We start from the raw sequence: 19,430 nt of genomic DNA, 5'->3' as shown, positions 1-19,430 counted from the left end.
TATGGAGGAAAATAGAGAGGGTTGTGTTTTCTGACACTTGGTGAGTTCCCTGGAACACCGGGGACCAGGGGCGGACTGGCCATCGGGACGTTCGGGACGAATCCCGATGGGCCGGTACTGAAGTGGGCCGGTCAGACGACGTGGGCCGCTCGGATAAGTCACTAGCACCATCCCCCCCCGTCGGACAATTGCCTCGCGGGATTTACTTGCGGCACCGAGGTGGGCTGAGTCCCGGGCTGATTTGTAGTCCCAGTCCGCCCCTGCCGGGGACACATATTCATGTATAAAAGACGTACAAAAGTGCATTTTGCATGATAGGTCCCCTTTAAAGGTGGGATAGGTAATTTTGGAGAAACCAGCTCGAGTGCGCTAGAATTTGAAAATACACAGCCGTAAAAAATCTGCCACTTCCTTACAGAGCCCCTCCTCCAACACACACGAACGCGCACATGACCAATGAGGGCACGAGATAAGTTTGTGCACAGATGGAAGGCTGACAGGCAGGTAGGCCATCCAGTTATTTGAGCGGGGCCGGCTAAAATGATTGGTCGTGCTTTTTACAGCGCTAAGGCTTCCACAGATGACATTTTTTTATGTATTTATTGTCAAAGCATTTAATATATTCATTGCTATCGGGATGTTAAGAGCATTCCATGGAATATAACAAAAAGTGTTTCTGAAATAAATTACATACCCCACCTTTAATTAATTGTCAAATGATTGTGGGGCGACAGGCAGGGAGAACTCTCAGAAGTTAGTTCAAGAACTAAGCTTTGGCAAACTTCACCAGATATCTCATGGAATTAACGAGGTTGCTTTTTACGGCATTTTCTATTTTTAGAAAACGTGCTCTTTCATATGTACATTTGTTTTGCTGGTAGCCTAGAGGTCAAAGCATTGGTTTTAAATGTGGAAGTTAAACACCCAAGGATAACATATTTTGTATTTGGCTATGCTCAAAGTCATTTTTTATTTGACCTTACATCTATGTAAAATCACTTGAAATATGCTTCATTAATGTTGTAGTTCATTTAGGCTCCTGTGCCCACAGTTTCCCACCAGTAATGCAATCAACATGCCATTCTGCGGAAGCGGTTTGACTTACCCCAATGGTTTACTTATAACAATGACCTAACAAAGATATAATGTTAAATTCAAAATGACTTTGAGCACTTTTAACAAAAGATGTTGAACCTCTGCCTCAGGCCCCCTCATGTATTTCCAAAGCTTGGACCTCGAGTCTAGGCCACTTTGAAGGTGAAATCCGAAACCATAGCTGTTGGATAAAACAACATAACGACATGTACTTTCAATTCTTCTGACAAGATTCTACACGTCTATGTGTCTTTAACAATATCTATTAGTTGCTATAATATTTTCTTCTTCTCTCTTTAAGAGGATCATCACATGCCAAATAAATATTTTAAAAGTTTACAACACTGGGAATTCCCAGCTGGTCCCCCATCCAATATATGACCTTTATATATACAGTCTATGGTAATGACCCAGCCCAATCCAATACTGCTTAGCTTCCAAAATCAGCTAAACTCAGGCTTTGACGCAAGGAGTAAATGAATGTTTACTAATCTGAAGGTCAGCGATTTGATTCCCAGTATGTGACAGTGTTCTTTTGGTCAGAGGCAAAATGTCATAAAGGCATGACAAGATGGAAATGCAAATGTCCACCTCCCAGAGAGCGCTCCCATCAGTGGAGCTTCCCTGCTGGCCAGCCTTTTATTTATTTTTCTATTTAATTTTTGTATTTGTATTCTATTATTTTCTAGTTTATTTATTGTTATTATTCACCCACCATGGCATGTGGTCGAGTAACTCCACATAAATGCCATGGACTGTATACAACCATAGACTGTATCAAACCAAAGACTCCGTAGTAGTATAAAACAGTATCCCGTTTTTCCTGTGTAACTTTAATGCAGCAGAAAAACGCCCTCTCCCCTATGAAAAACAGTTAAGTGGAAGCTTATTGGTCAGTGCATGTGTCAATCAAACGCCTGGTTCGCTCTATTCCAGTAATCCCAACCTTCTCTGGATCCATAGGGATTGGTCCAAGTACACAGCACGGGGCAGGTTTTATTGAAGAAACTGGATTATTGGATTACTTAAACCGATACATATTACAACACCGAAAGTAATAGCGTTCTACATAAAAGGTAATTTTGGTGTTATTTGTAAATGTATAACAGTTTACTGGTACTGTAGATATCGTTGTTTTAACGAACATTAGTGGCCTCTTCTGCGTGTGGGTTGTGTTGTAATGTGTGCGGTGCTGGCGGCTAAGTGGGTTCAAAATGACATTTAACTCAATTTATACACTGTGTCCCCTGGTAAAAATGTTGTTATGAAATGATTGCTAACTAAATGTCTCAGTGTAATCACCGTCTGTTCGTTGTTTATGGTAGTACTTGCATGAGCAAGGTACCCATGTTGCTGCCCAGTTGCTAATGCTAATATTGTGCTGTGATGATGCAGTTCGGGATATACACTTTTTCGGGAGGAGCACAATCCAATACCAAAATAGCTTTTACACTTGAACACTTACTGTTTAAAAAGTTTAAAGTGTTTAAAGCATGCACCTAACTATAATATGTGTTTGTGTTTGCGACCCTAGTAATGTGCAGTTATCATCATGGTAGTTTTGTTCACAGATTAAAGCAAATCATAATATCTAACAATTTTTGTTAATTTTCTTATGTATTGATAACAGTCCAATTTGTAACAGTATGGATCATAGGCTATTTGTTCTCTCTCTTGGTTTTTAAATGATAAGAACCATGAAACATACAATTATGAAGAAATATAGTGTGTTGCTCAAATATGGTCTACATGCACAGAAGAAGAGTAGTTGTTCTCACTGTGAAACTTGTAGGGAAAGTAAATGGCGGCATATAGAATTTAGAGTACATACTAATGTGTGTAATAATGCTGTTGTCCAATATCACGGGGGATTTTAAAATCAGGTGCTGAGTTTTCCTACTGTCATCGCAGTGTTACTCAATACAAGAAACACTGAACATTAGTCACCATAACAAATTATGATAACAAGGCACCTCCTAGTACCTGGCTGGAGAAAAGCCGCCCTGTTCGAGTGTTTCCTTTATTACCAGTAACTTTGTATTGTCTCTGCTTAAAATAATATCAAAATAGTCTGTATACTTCTCTCAGGTTTGGACTGGCATACCTCTAGTGTGTGTCTTTCATTTCCTAAAGATAATTATCAAGAAATATATAAAATAAATTAGTGTTTCTCAAGATACTTTTTTACTCACTTCCTGTTGCTTCAGAGATTTACATTTACATTCATCAAAGCTTACAGGGAAACGGAAGGAAGGAAACAGTGTTTGGTTGACGTCCAAAAGCTACACACACAGGACTGAATGTTCTCAGAGCACCGACATTTCACACACAGACACTCATCTGTTAATCACTCTGGGTTTCACTTATTCTCTCACTTGCATCCGGCTTCCTCTGGTCCCATTTGGAGGTCAAACATAATTTGCACCAACTTTAGCTCATGTTTCAAAATGTCCCCACACTTATATAATACACTACAGGCCCTGTGTGCTTATGTCTTTGGTCCTGATGGTCATCGTATGACAGCGTAATGACAGCCTGGCTCAGTGAAGGCCCAGAACAGACACAGAGGTTTTTCCTGGCTCCATTTCAGCCGCCTCCCCACACAATTGAGAAAAAGAAAGTAGTAGCATTTTGTTTTTCTTCATGCGCCTGCCAACCCACACAGCTTCTCACTCAAAGCAAACAAAGATCATTTTTCACATGCCAGAACATTTTCTTACTTGCAAAACAAATAATCATTGATAATACAGAAAACAAAGGGCGGTGTCCTGACTGAGTTTTTAAAGTATTTTACTGACATTTTATGTCAGCTACTGTGGAGACAAATAAGGCAACTTTCACTGAAAAAATGTGGGTTTCCAAGAAATGATTGCCTCACTGTTTGATCACTCCTGCGCTGTATATTTTGGGCGTGAGTATACTTGGACATTTTCCATGGCATACTCCGAAGTGGCTGCTTTGCACTGCAAAAACAGAACAGTGACAAAGTCCAGTGTGGAGAAGGGCCATTTTCTCAAGGTGAATCTGTTCTTTCCTATAAAAGGAGTACTGCAGGCAAAGAGATTGTGGTTTTGTTTGTTTTTAAGTATCACAAACATCCTTGTGGTTTTCGTAGATTGCGGCCATGTTTATAAGGGCTGCAAGGACAAGTGCCAGAGCCCAGCAGAGAGGTATTGATTTATGTGCATTTGTAGCTATCAGTTTTCTTGGTAAGATTTCCCAGAATCTGTTGCTGTTTTACCACTTACCATCAGTGCAAGTTTCTTTCCAGGTGTTAGATGGTGGTAGGATATACATAGATACATTTTCTGAAGGATCTGTGACCCTTTTAAACATATAACTGCTCTTTTTCAAGTGCTGACCTTTGTGGTTCAGGCACAGAAGAGTGTGATATACAGACTACACACAGCTGTATTTATGTTGAGCTATTCCTCTGAATTTCATCTGGAGGTGATGTTTTTAGAGCCAGGAACACACTGAAATACTTTTAAAAACTCCTGCCAAGAGTAGAAAACTCAAGAGTGATTGTGTTTAGTTTCTTTTTTTAACTGCAGAAGTAGTTGCTGCATTTGTGCGGCTCTACTTTATTCACGTCGTAAAACATTAGCAGCACCACGCCTCTACCCGATACATTTCTGTAAAAAATGCAAATTGGAACCAGTTTTATGTATTTAAAAAGAAAACTGAATGGACGGGACTTGTAAATTCCTCCATGTAGGTTCATGTCTGCGTAGGAGCTCAGCCCTCTTTTTTTATAACCGTATCTGAAACCACTTTAGGAGCCAGAATAAAAAGAAAAACACATCTCTTACTCCTGCTGCTGCAAAATCATCTTAAGGAATGCAAATGCAATCTCGTACCACATGAATTATTGTCAAGACATTTTTGTGTATTTTTATTATCCTCTTTTTCTATCATTGCATTTATCAATTTATTTGTATCGGTCACCAGGATCTAGATAAAAATGAAAATATACTTGGTGATTTGGAATAGAACGTGGAGATGTTGAATAAGCAGGCTCAAAAAGTCTTGCTTCTTTCTCATAATGTTAGTTATCTCTTCCCTGAAAGTGTTTGCGTAACCTCCTGCAGTGGAAGTATTTAGCACCTGCAGCAGCTTATTTCTCTCACTGCACCAAGAAAGGAAAACAACAGTATTTCATCCACCATGATTTCGAAAAAGAATTGGAAGAATTGAAGAAAGCAGGTTGTGTTTTATTCTAACATCATTATATGACACTACTTTTAGAAGGAATAAATAGCTTTTGGCATAGATGTTTTTTTTAAATTTTTTTTTATCAATCTCAGATGCACTATATGACTTGCACACTACTTCGTGGTAGTTTTTCCTTTAAAACAAAAAGAAGATGCGGTATAAGGATAAGGTTAGGGTTATACCATTTTGTTTAGTTATTCAAAATGCGCATTGCTTGTATGTTTTTATTTGGTGGTCAGCTCATGTTGTTGCAGTAATGGGCTTGGCAGTGCTTTAGGATTTCTTTTTTATTAAGCTATCACACAGTTTGAGGCCTGTCCCAGCCTGCCTCAAGCGAAACCAGACCAACTGAACGGCAGCTGACAGTTACACACAATTACTGAGAATTACATACACCTCCCTGCAGGTTCAACAAGGCCAAGGCTCATAACAAAATGATTGCAACATCTCCTCCAATGCTTAAATCAGACAGGTTGATCCTGTCTTTCTATTTGAAGAGAGAGAACATTAATCACACACATTGCAGGCTGGGCCTTGACCTTGCATTCCCAAACTAGTTAGTTCTGCAGATAACTTATTTTTTTTAGTTTTCCAACTGTGTGGTCATATGAAATGCATTGTATCTTTTTGTAGTCCCTTTTGTATCCTCAAAAGTTAAAAAACTTTAACCAGTGGATTTCTGCTTGAAAAAAATTAAGTATGGGAATGGCAGTTGACAGATAGCTACAGCCTGTCAACAGATTGTGGCAGTGCACCTATCTAGGAAGGTGGAAGGAGGCGGGACCAAGGTAGAAATCAATACATGAGTACAAATACAAATCAAAATGTCCCCACACTTATATAGTACACTACAGGCCCTGTGTGCTTATGTCTTTGGTCCTGTTGGTCATCGTATGACAGCGTAATGACAGCCTTGCTCAGTGTAGGCCGAGAACAAACACAGAGGTTTTTCCTGACTCCGGTTCAGCTGCCATCCCACACAATTAAGGAAGAGAAAATAGTAGCTCAGATTTTAAATTGTATTTAGTTGTGTATTCTGTTCAGATGGATAAATATAAATAACTTAGAATATATCAAGTATCAGGGGGTTAAATACATTTGGAAAACAATGCATATAAGATAGTTTTCATCACAATTTCACAATACGACAAGCTTGTGGTGGTGATCTGGAGTAATTATGGCTGTGTGTCTCCAATCCAGTTTTTATTTTTGTCCTTGGTTTGGCTCCAGCTGGGATAAGATTCCACTTTATACTTTAGGATATCTTTGAGACTATACTGTAGGTTGACTTAAAGTCCAATGATGACGTTCCCAAAAAAGATCATTACAATTAATAATAATGAATCAGTAATTCCAATTTGCTAACACAATGTAGTTTTTACGCATAGGGAAAAAAGTGTGCCATCTACCACACATACCTTCTCATTTAAAGCAAACACAGATCATTTTTCACATGTTATTCAGCTACTGTGGGGACAAGTAAGGCATTTTTTTCTCTGGTCCCCTCCCCAATCTGATCAATGACGACATGTATAGCCGCATGTCATCATTTCAGCGCTGGTTGTCTTGGTGGTGCCCAGCAAACGATGTGGGCTTCGTAAATAATTGGACAGCCTTCTGGGGAAAACGTGGTCTGATTAAGAGAGACGGCATTCATCCTACTCTGGAAGGTGCTGATCTCATTTCGGCAAACATTTCAGAGCTTTGTGGACTTAATCCATGACAAACTGGAGTTGAGACCAGGAGGCGGAGTCGCAGTCTTACACGCTTTCTCTGCGCTCTCTCCAATAAAATACCCAATATTAACGGTGTGTGTCTGCCCAAGGACAATTTAAAGTAAAACCTAATAGAGGTGTCATACATAATAACCTAATAAAAGTAAATGTAACAACTACTACAGTGCAACAAAACAGGAAGATTAAATGTGGACTCTTAAACATAAGATCTCTAGCATCTAAAGCAATATTGGTAAATGATTTAATATCAGATTATAATATTGATATATGCTGTCTCACTGAAACTTGGTTGAGACATGAAGAATATGTCAGCATAAATGAAGCCACTCCACCCAGCCATATCAATACTCATATTGCTCGAGGCACAGGCCGAGAAGGTGGAGTTTCAGCAATCTTTGACTCAAGTTTACTTATCAATACTAAACCAAAATTAAATTATACCTCCTTTTGAAAGCCTTGTTTTTAGTCTTACGCATCCGACCTGGAAAACTTTGCAGCCAATCTTATTTGTTACAGTGTACCGTGCACCAGGTCCTTATTCAGAATTGTTATCATAATTCTCTGAGTTTTTATCAACTTTGGTACTTAAAACAGATAAAGTAATTATCGTAGGTGACTTTAATATTCATCTTCTTATTATAGACACATGCATTTCCAAACAATTGGTCTACCTACGCTGTAAAATGTATTATCTCTTCGATTTACACACGGCATCTATTGCACGTCTGTCCGTCCTGGGAGAGGGATCCCTCCTCTGTTGCTCTCCCTGAAGTTTCTCCCATGTTCCCCTTTAAACTGTGGGGTTTCTCTGGAAGTTTTTCCTTGTACGATGTGAGGGTCTAAGGACAGAGTGTGTCGTATTGTCATACTGATATTCTGTACAAACTGTGAAGTCCACTGAGACAAATGTAACATTTGTGATATTGGGCTATATAAACAAACATTGATTAATTGATTGATGACTGAGCAAATTTGGGTTTCCAAGAAATGATTGCAGAGGTTGATCCATCCTGTACAGTATATTTTGTGTGCGAGTATACTTGGACATTTTCCTTGGCATAACCCAAAATGGCTGCTTTGCCCTGCTGATTAGTCAAACAGAATAGTGGCAAAGTCCAGTGTGGAGAGAGGCAGTGTTCTTTGGGTGAGATTATGTTTCTCAGTATCCTTGTTGTCATTGTAGTTTGTGGCTACATTTATAAGGAGTGTCAGAGCCCAGCAGAGAAGTATTGATTTGTGTGTTTGTGTGCATTTGTAGCTATCCGTTTCTTGGTTAGATTTCCCAGAATCATAACAAAATTAGATGTTTTTGCAGATAACCTCTTTTTAGTATGGAAATCTGAAACACATTCTATCTTGTTTTTAGTCCCTTTGTATCCTCAATATAAGTTAACTGTTGCAGTATAACAATGTGATAATACTTTAACACACGAAAAACTACACAACCAGAACCAGTGACGAGCATACTCACCTAACCTCTAAACCTTTCAAATAAAAACGACTTTGTGCCTGCAGTCTGAATATACACAGGGCATTTGGTTTGCATTTAAAAAAAACAGTTCACAGGTGTCCTCTTCTCAGCACCACCTTCATAGTATTAAACACCACTTGACTTGACTGTCTTCAGGAAACCAGTATTATTTAGACAAAATAGGTTTCCAAATTAGGGACGTTCTCATTTTGATTTGGTTGAAAGTGAATGTTGAATATGTTGTTTTACCAGATCTGTATTTATTCATTGTACATTTTACCTTGTTCTCTCTCTCTTCTGCTGTCTGCTCCCCCAGACCCACCTTGCCTCTCAGGATGTGTAGCATGGTGTTGCTGTAGTGGACCTTAGGATCAGCAGACAGTGACTCCGCTCGTTGGACACCATGCCTCACTTAAGTGTCAATCCCAGCTCAAAGCCTAACTGTAGCACGGTATGGCTCATCTCTGTCCTCCTAGGCCTATTGGCTGTACACACTAATGCCAATGATGGTAAGAAGCAAACTCCACTCTGATTCTTATACATTAATCATCTACTATGCTCAATGCACACAAAGTGAAAAGTCTTGAATATTGATGAAAGATTGCAGGTCCATATGGAAAGCTGTCCTCTTTGGTTCTATCTGGCTGATACTAAGAAACATTTTGCAGCTATTAACTTAATTTGATTGAATTTACTCATTTAAATCACTTAATCATGGTCTTTTTTCCAGTCCTTACTGTACCACAGCAGGTGAGCCTGTCAACCAACATGGACTCACAACAACTATCCATATCATGGCTGGCAGGAGCACCCACGACCTTTGACCTCATGATCCTAAGAACTGAACTCAATGAAAGTGTCTTCTACGTAAGAGCATTTCATTTTTAGTTATCATCTTCTCTTATTGTACAGTTATGCTACAAGTTGGGTACATCCTTATGCAAAAATAGGCATAGCCCGACCTACAATTTACATATGACGCATTTGTTGACAACTAAATATATTTTTGTCTTGGCAATACACTTTGCAATCATAGCTTATTTTATATAATCATTGAGTGCAATAATAAAAGTGTATTTTCCTGTTTGATCGATGAGTGTCATCTAGCGTATTCATGTTCTTTCCCTCACTGGGTTTTCTGTGTGTTATCTGTAGGAGACGGTGTCTGTGATGGTGAGTCAGCTGAGCGGTCGGCATGAGTGGAACTGGACCTCAGTTGAACCGCTGCAGTGTACCTCTCTGTCCATCAAAATCCGCTCAAGAGAAGGACAGTCAACAAGTGAATGGAGCAACACTGAGATACTACAAGGTCAGAGGGGCCACAACTCACATAAACATAAATGCTGCTTTGCTTGACCTTCAATTTCTAGGGGGCTATTTCTGATTAATGTTTTTCTCTGAAAGCTTCTACAAAAAAAGTACTTTCCCTAATTATTAAAGATCACTATTTATATCTCTAGCTACCCTTTTGTCTGTCATTTGAACATTGTAAACACTACGTTCTTTTCTTTCTCCTTATTTAGGTAGCGACCTCCCCAGTGAAGAGAAATGTCAGATGTTCCCCCCCGACAGAGTCGTACCCGTGGGGGCCAATACCACCTTCTGTTGTATTGTGAAAGAGGGGAAGCAGTTTGGTACCATCAACTACGGCAATACAGTCATGAACACAACCCGACTGAGTAGGCGAAGTTACGCCACTACAGTGGTTAATCAGGGTCTGTCCGGCCCATCGGGAACCAACCTCGTCTGTTACAATAGCTTCAAAGAAATTGAAATTGGAGCGGTGGTGTTTGTTGGATGTAAGATAAAAAAGAACTGAACTGTTAATCTTATTTTGTTATGTTTACATAGTCTTTATCATTACATGTACTGTATATTATTAAACAAAGAAGTTACTTACTAATTATTCTCCTCTTCCCCAGATCCTCCACTGCCCAGTGATTTTTTGTGTGAGACTCACGACCTAACCTCGGCTGTGTGCTTGTGGAACGAAAGACGAAACACAAATTTGTACAAGACACGAGGATCACGCTACACGCTGAACAATAGGTAACACAGTCACTCGTATATGCAAAACGTTACCTTTAAAAACTGCTGAACCTCATCTGGGCTCACACATGTACCCGGCAAAATGGCTTTAACCCGACATTAAACCTTATGATACTGTAGGGCTCAGGTTGGGTAGCAGAACATCATCATTCTGTCATTCACAACAAGCTAATAGTTATTGTGTGAAAGCACCCAAAGCCTATTTAATTAAACAATAGTATATGTAGCTGACTAAGATATTAAAATGCTTTTAATTCAATGGAAATTGGAAAGTCATAATGGTTCGGGATAGCAGTGGCAATGATGGATGTTTACCTGAGTCAGATTCTCAGCAATTTATGGACAAGACCGACTGGTACAACGCCACTTTCTGAGAAATGACCCCTGCATTATTTATAGTTGTTATGACTGCCTTTCCGAAAAAAAACGTCAACCAACAGAAAGATAATAATAAGAAAAAAAAGGCACTTAGTCAAAGTAACCACTTGCTGCTTCTGTGTATCCATTAAAAAATGTTGGTGTGCTGCCAGGCCTTTTACAGGAATAGTCTGAAGGCTGGCTTGAAGAGAAGTTACATTATGAATGTGTTCAGGCCTTTGTCTGTAGGTCAGATTGACTGTCTAAAGTGATTATATTTGATGTCATTAGGTTGCTTTGATATTTGTGTTCTTAGAGATCCCCGTTTATTTTACATCTATTATATTTTCTCTGTAGGACATTTACTTTGAGCTGGTCACCGAACCCGAAGAAAGAGTATCGTGTGGACCACTGGGAGGTTAACTGGACCCTGGTGGTTGTGAATCCTCTCGGCCAGTACAGCCTCACTGACTCCGCTGAGCTCAGTCACAGAGGTAGGTGTATCACCCTAACCTTATCAAAATCAACGGACAGTATTTTTTCAAAGTAAAGGTAATGTACACATAAAAAGCACAGCCCCACACCCCTCAGTTCACTGATTGTTTTCCCTCCTCAGTGACTCCAGTAGCACCAGAGTATCTGACCTCTGTTGCCCATGCCACGAATGCCACTGTGCTGTGGCAGTGGAAGTACGACGGCTACAGTTCCCTGGCTCTTGTCTGCCAGGTGGAGCTCACCTCCCAAGGGTACAAAACAAATGTGAGTAGTTTGTGTGTTTGCTTATTTGTATGTATGTTGAAGATAAGGACCATTTTGTCAATTTGTGTGTGTTTTTTTTCCTCTGCCTGTCTTAATGTACAGAACAATCTTTCTCTTCCTTTTTTTGCTCCATCTTAATTGGTTTGTGTATATTTAATATGTCAGTCCCTTAGATATCAAATCAAATCAAATCAAGTTTTATTTATAAAGCACATTTAAAAGCGATTTTTGGTCGAGCCAAAGTGCTGTACATGTAATAAAAACACATTACTACAATCACAATAAAAGACAATAAATTACAACAGATATATATAAAAAATAAAAATAAAACACAAGGAAAAGTCAGGAGTCGTACTCCGCTCTAACTAGAAGGCCAGAGAGAAGAAGTGTGTTTTTAGTGTAGATTTAAAGACCCCTAGGGTCTGGGCCGACCTCACATGGAGGGGCAGAGTGTTCCAGAGATAACTTCCATTGTTCACCTACATTTCCTTTACAACATTCTTTACATAATGGCCTTCCATTACTTTTTACAAATGCGAGCTTGTGTAAGCATATTCTCTCCGTTTGTGTGACCTTTAATAAACCACATAATAATGCTGTCTAATGTGTGTGTGTGCAGCATACCTTCTCTGGTGTGGGTCTGCGGGCGGTAGTCCTACCCGACCTGTATCCTTACGAGGACTACAGTGTTCAAGTCCGCTGCGGTGCCCAGCAGAATTTCTGGAAGTGGGGGAGCTGGAGCGAAACAATGTCCTTCAAAACCAGCAGCATTGGTAAAAGTGTTATCTTTTGTAAAGTGTCTTTAGTTCATAAGAGATTTCAGTTTTTTCTATTAAATCATTTCTTCCTATAAAAGGGTTAGAAACAGTGAAACTGCACATATTGTCAGATTCCAAAGTGATTTCTCTCAGATTGCTTGTTTGATCTCCAACAGTCCAAAATACCAAATTGATTTAAACAACAGGTATTTCATTTTTAGACACTAATTTCAATATTCTGGGCGTTACCAGGATGTATTGAGCCGTTTATGTGTAATGGTTTGTCACAAATAATTGTGGTTGCTACATGCTGACTCATCTAAAATGATTAACAAATACTCTGAGGAACAGCTTTTTATATAATCAAAAGATTTTCCTTTTTTGCCTTTCCTTTTTTGCCTTTCATTTTATGCGCTGTGTTTATAGTAGAAGTGTTTTTGCGATTACGAAGCAGAAGCTGTGATCATTTTTATTCAGTATTTTTTGTGTTCTTTCAGTTCCAGAAGCTCCTGATATGTGGGTGTGGATGAACAAAGACTACACCGGGCAGGTCATTTGGAAGGTATTTCTTCCTTTTTGTGTCTTGCTATTGAACTAGTTTAGACTTTAATCATGGATTTACAAATGATAATTTGCTATTTTTACTGCAGTAAACACAGACTGATCGCAACATCACATAAGTGCATTGTTCTATTTCAATGTATATATACCTTGTCTCTGTGTAGCGTCCTTCTTTCTTTTACTCTCTTTCTCTATTTTGACATGAATAAACTTTACATGAAGTGAATAAATAAATATCATGCATGCCTGAAATTTAAAAGGGGATTTAAAATGTCTCTGTCTTTTCTCCTCCCATCCTTCTCTTTTCTTGATTTCTTCTAGCCTCTGACTGGAAGACAGAGTCGTGGTCTGATGACAGGATATGAAGTTACTCTCTGGAGCCCGGGGGAAAGTTTACAGCACACAGAAATCTTACCACCGGATACCTTTGCTGTACCAGTCAACCTGACACAGATGGCTACCGCCAGCAGTGACAACATGGTTATGGCAACTGTAACAGCAAAGAACACTGAAGGGGTTTCTCTACCTGCAAGTGTACTTATACCTCTACGTTTGACAGGTATGTGGAAATGTGTTAACTATGTAAGAAGCAAGGCAAAAGTGATTAGTTTAATTATTCTTAGAGGTTAAGTTATTATGACATAAATATTGAGTTAAGTGTTTAGGTACTGAGAGCATCTGTATAATTAGTTTTGGTTCCACTGTCTGGAAACACTTGTCTGTATTTTCTGTCTTTCTAGACGCTGATCCCCGTGCTGTGTCCCAGGCAGTTTATACAGACAGCGGTTTCTCTCTGTTCTGGCAGAGCGATATCAACACCACCTGTGCTTATGTGATAGAATGGCATAATGCTTCCTGCAAGTGGAACTGCCCTGTGGACTGGATCAAGGTTGCTCCTGGAAACACTAATGTCTCCATTGAGTCAGGTATGCATGGCTTGATGTCTTCTTTAAAAAGATATTCACTTTCAAAGTCTTTAAAAATGTGTTTTCAAAACATTTTGAATGTACAGGACAGGCAGAAAAAACTCCACCATCATTGTCACCCCTTGTCATTCCTTACTTTGGACAGTTTTTAGTGATTTAAAAAATAAAACATCTTTCTTTGCCATCAGCCAACTTCCAGCCGGGTGTGAGGTACAACTTTTCCCTGTACAGCAGCTCCTCCGAGGCCCCAGAGCTGCTGCAGCGCTGGCAGGGATACATGCAGGAGCTTGGTAAGGATAGCACTGCATGTGAAGTAACCTATACTTCCAAGAAGCAATTACTTCATAAATCGTACTTTTACATTGTAATTGCTGAGTCTTTGTTCTAATTTCCCTTGTTTTGCCTCTCACCCATCCCCTCTGTTTTCATTTTCCCTTCCACAGTCCCTTCCAGTCCTGTCCTGTCTCTGTTAACCACCCAGGAGGACTCTGATATTCTCCTGACCTGGGGACAGATCCCGCTGGTCAGCAGAAGAGGCTTCCTTCTGGGCTACAACATATACATTAGCAGTGGCTCACAGCTCACACTTCTAGGTAAATGTATACAAATGCATTAATTACAACAATCATCAAAATATGAATGTGCATTCTGTATCCTGTTAAACTTACACCATTTCCTTCTCATTTCTCCCTCCATTTTCCTTCTTCTTTTATTTGTATCCAATGCCACTTTCTTGCTTGCACATGTGCTTTACACAGCCAACCTGTCAGACCCAGGAAGCAGGAGCTACACAGTCAATGGTCTTTCTGAAGGCTCCTATAAATTTACTGTCAAGGCCTACACCTCAGCAGGAGAGGACACGGGTGCCACTGCCTCCATAATGCTGGAGCCATTCAGTAAGTTCATGTATAGTTATATTTGAATAACTTTTAACTGGTCATTTACATTTGTGTTTATTCTACAACTATTACAAAAGTTGCATGTACAAACGGATTTTGTACAAATAAATATTAACAAGTGAACACACTGTGAGTTATATTCCAAAGTAGGAAGAATGTAATCTTGCTTTAGTTCTAATATCTCTAATAACTCTACTGTCTTGTCCTGACAGCTGATTGGCTGATTCTGGAAATCTTGGCTTCCTTGGGAATCACAGCCTTATTCCTGGTCATTGTCACCTTTTTATGCTACAAGAAACGGAAATGGTGAGAATGTTAAGCTATATCCTGTGGTCTCTTTCATGTGTGATTTATAAATATTGTAGCAAATATCCAGCAGCAATAACTTTTAGAACTGTTTTGAAAATTCTCTATGAGGAGGTACTATTTTAATTTGTAAAAATGTAATGAAAATGTTTTTTTAAAGTGAAAATATTTGCTTGTCACCAGGGTGAAAAAGGCGTTCTATCCAGACATACCTGAGCCCAAGCTGCCTGGTGATTGGTCCAGGTCACAGGTACATTATCAGTCTAACTCATCTGACCCTTACCACTAAAATAATTCTATATATATAACTATTGACCATTTTTGTATGTTCCTGATAGGCAGTTTTCTCCTGTGTAACTAATGAAGTGTTTAAAATAATGATTCTTGTCTCACAGGCACCGTTGGATGTGAAGCCTCCTCACCACAGTTTGGTCCATATGGTAGAAAGGCCTGAGTGGGATTCTAGTAAAGAAGCGCTCGTTGTCATTCCTGAAGAAGATGAGGATGAAGATGGTCAGGGGATAGGAGACGAGCTAGTTGACACAGATGAGCCAACGTCATTACGCTACTACAACCAAGTAGTAGATGAGCGGCCCATAAGACCACGTTACCCAGACTCCTCTGATTCTTCCGCCTCCTCTTTAGATTCAGCACGCACCGATGTGACATACACGGGGATCCAGACATCAGGGTCTTCTTTTGTCTTCCAGCTAGATCCTCAGGGCTCTTCTGAGGGCCACCAACCCCAGGCTGACCCATCCTTCTGTGCAGGAGGAGGGGGAGGTTACCGGCCCCAGATGCAATCTAGAGTCCCTAGTGATGACACAGGCCCAGCGTCACCCAATCCTTTTCCAGAGCCCCAGGCTGCTAGTGGCTACAAACCCCAGAGCTCCTGGCAAATGGACTCCCCGGTGGACGATGGGGAAGGTCGCAGCCGTGCATCCTCTCTTGGTTCCCCCACCTCAATTGCTTCCACTCAGTTCCTCCTCCCTGATGGAGAGGATCATACAGAGGAGAAACGACAGCCCTCATCATCATCAGCAGCAACATGGTTAACCAACTTGCTGTCATCCACAAAACCATAAATCATCTCTCTCTCTCAATACTAGCCGCCAGGCCAGGGGGGTTACATAACACGTTTAGATTCAGTGCTTTTACCAGTGTCATTTACAAAACAAGCCTAATCCATATGGTCTACATTAGTCTACATGTCCCCTCTGATGTAGTACTACATTACAGTTGCACTTAAACAGCAAGTTTATAATGCCATTCAAGTGGTTTATTCCAAAGATACAGAAAAGTGTATATAGTTAATTTTATGTCATGCAAATATCATAGATACAAATCTGTATATTTATATATCAAAACATTTCTATTCTAGCAAACCGCTTAAAAAAATATTTCTTTATGATTCTTTTAAACCATATGTATAGCACCCCCTGGCAACCTGGTGGCGCTAACGTCCCTTCAATGCCTTTCCAGTGACTCCCTCTGAAGGCCAGTTAGCAATGGCATATCCTGTTACAATTGAGTACATCCAGTTTATCTTCCGTTTCAGATGTTTTTATTTGACTGTGATATGAACTTCACTACACTACAGAAGAACCATTAAAATATGAATGTTTTAAACCAAATGACACCACAAAAAAGGTAAAGGATATGTGTTGGACAACACTACAAAAGAACAGTTTCTATAGAAAGTATCCATGTCTTCTGCTGGTCCGCCTTTGGGATAATCTCGCCTGTTTTGTGACAGTTAATGAGCTCCTGAAAGAAAAAGAGGCATTAAGCTGTAACTAAAAGTGATACCATTTTAAATGCATGTTAAGATGGCACTCTCCTGCAAGGTGGTTCCTATCCTCATAGATGTGATCTATTTTTCACAAATTACTGTCTGAACAGTGGGATGTTGAAAGATGAACTTTTAAATAAGAAAAGTTAATATTTTACACAGATACACAAGTGGTGCTGTCTGTAATGGTCTGGAATTGTAAGGGTGATGAGTCCTGTGGATATATACACTGATATAAGCTAGAACATGAATACAAACAGATTAATTTACTAACACACTGATATGTTACTTTCTTCCTTAACCAATAGGTTTTTTGCAGTATTTCTTTTGTTGAAAATGTATTTATTTTAGAATAAGGTCAGTATCCTTTTTTATGTAGCTATGTGATTTGCTTTATCCTCAAGTTGATAATTGGTATTAGACAGATTATGTTAATTAACTTGGATGGTTATTTGCAGTGTTTCAATTGCCTTGATAAATATAATGCTTCCAGTCTTGTGCATCAACTTAATTTTCACACAATGCCTTGCTCCTAAATGTTATGTATAAGGGAAAAAAAAGTTTTACAATAAAAGCTTTATTTTATTGGACAACCAGAATCCTCTGGCACCGTGCGTAACATCTACAAAGTAGTCCCTTTTAATCAACTTCAGTAAGCGCTGATTTTTTTTAAAACTTTGGTTAAAATAAAATTACCACATTGTTGTGAGTGAACGCTTGTTTATTTTTTGGAAGATCTAAGTCTACAAAACATGTTTGTTTTCAAATGTAAAATGTTTTTATTCCCTTTATTTATCTCAACGCCTCTTGGAAAAAGGAATCTTGAAATGCTTCTAGTGACAAAAATGTGTTGAAATGGCCTTGTGAATATTCTTAATTTGAAAGCAATTCATCATCTCCATTATGGGTCAAACAGCCCGAGGATTCCCAAAAGTATGATTTTTCAAATAATATTTTATATTCTAATCCAGCGGTAAACAGGATGTTTATTTTACCATATCTCTCAGGCCCATGTGGCAGCCCTTGGTTACTGTTTCTTAGTGCCTCCAGCCAACAAGCTTTAAGTAAAACTACTGTGATATGAATGAGGACTTTGACTAGTATCGATGGCTTCACTGATGATGAATTAATGACAGGCAGTGCAGGCAGTCCTCTTTGACTACTGAGAAAAACGTCTCCTTTTACTTTGTCTTGTAACACTGATGTTAATTTTAACTGGGGAAAATGGTTAAAAATAAAAGATAAAAGCTACAGCTTTCACTATCATATTGAATAAGGGGTAAAACAACCAGTTTGAGATCAGTGAACGTCAAGGCAGTGCTAAAGTGTGTTTTAAGTATTTAAACATGACTGCTTTCTCAAACAAACTCTGCTTTGCAGACTAACCTATAAATGCTATGTGTTACATGCTTTTGGGTTGATTTGTATGAACAAAAATGTCACCTTTTTATTTTTTTCTCTAAATCTTTGTTTTTATACAACTAATTGTACATATTTGTAAATTTCTTTCATTTATTTTCTCTTACAAAAATCAAATTGATATTACCTATTCTACAAAAAGCAGAGTTAATGTTGACTTACCAGCTCTCTTGTGAGAAGAAGAGCAAATGTTTGTTTTGGCGACACCAGATATGTAAAGTCCTCTGATATATAAAAGCATCACACTTGTCTGTATATTTGTTGTGTACTTATATACATAGAAGCTTTTTGTCGATACAATCATGTAAACTGATGTAGAATTGTGATCCTGGCTGCTTATAAAATGTATTCTACTACCTTATCACAGCAGTATCACTTGCCAGACAAATTGTAATTATTGGTAACACTATGCAGACTCTTACATGCTGACATGCAAATTTCCGTTTAGCCCGCTACCTGTTTTCTATGGTCCACCTACATTTTGTATTTGAACCGATGCTTACACTGTGGAAAGTTACACTTCTGTTCGGTTTACAGCAGGGTACACTTGCTGCCTAACAAGTATTCATCTCTGGTCTTGGATGTTTTATGTGAAATGATGCATGTTGTATAAACTATTACTACTATTACTACAAAAAAGTGGCTGGTAAATCCTTTAAACACCATGTTTATGTTACCTTATAGCTTAAAAAAAATTGCATTGACTTATGTTGTGCACAACAACATGACTGAAAATATGTGTTCCTGAAAAAGGTTTTCATTTCATTTGAATTGTCATGATATTTTGCAGAACATTTAACTATGGATAAAAAACAATGTGCTTCTGAGTTAATAAATACATGTTAACACTTATAACACAAATCGAAATGCTGCTTGTTTAAATGCAATAAAGTCATTTGTCTGGCAACTTGTCAGTTTGTCAATATGTTTTATTTTCCACTTCTATACAGATATTCTGTTGCCATTTACCATAACCAATGGGTTATAGGTTTTAGTAGTACAATACACATACACTACACACAAGTGATTATTTTCTTTAATTCTCTAATTTGCAAAAGGATGGCTGCAGTGAAGTGCTGCTAAAAAT

General features: G+C 38.8%; 1 protein-coding gene across 1 annotated transcript; it reads left to right on the top strand.

Annotated features, from left to right (window-relative positions):
- The first annotated feature begins 2,034 nt into the window (after window positions 1–2,034).
- On the top strand, window positions 2,035–19,254 carry lifra (LIF receptor subunit alpha a). Its single transcript, XM_034117975.1, has 18 exons — window positions 2,035–2,171; window positions 8,834–9,026; window positions 9,248–9,384; window positions 9,673–9,826; window positions 10,041–10,316; window positions 10,440–10,566; window positions 11,281–11,417; window positions 11,540–11,682; window positions 12,302–12,455; window positions 12,938–13,002; window positions 13,323–13,560; window positions 13,742–13,927; window positions 14,116–14,217; window positions 14,371–14,520; window positions 14,686–14,823; window positions 15,039–15,132; window positions 15,316–15,382; window positions 15,528–19,254. Exons 2-18 carry the CDS (start codon window positions 8,921–8,923, stop codon window positions 16,215–16,217), a joined length of 2,964 nt encoding a protein of 987 aa, XP_033973866.1. The 5' UTR covers window positions 2,035–2,171; window positions 8,834–8,920; the 3' UTR covers window positions 16,218–19,254.
- Window positions 19,255–19,430: the final 176 nt, after the last annotated feature.

Source organism: Trematomus bernacchii, unplaced genomic scaffold (assembly GCF_902827165.1).
Source record: "Trematomus bernacchii unplaced genomic scaffold, fTreBer1.1, whole genome shotgun sequence".
In the NCBI taxonomy this organism is placed as follows: domain Eukaryota; kingdom Metazoa; phylum Chordata; class Actinopteri; order Perciformes; family Nototheniidae; genus Trematomus; species Trematomus bernacchii.
This window is presented reverse-complemented; position numbering and strand designations above follow the sequence as displayed.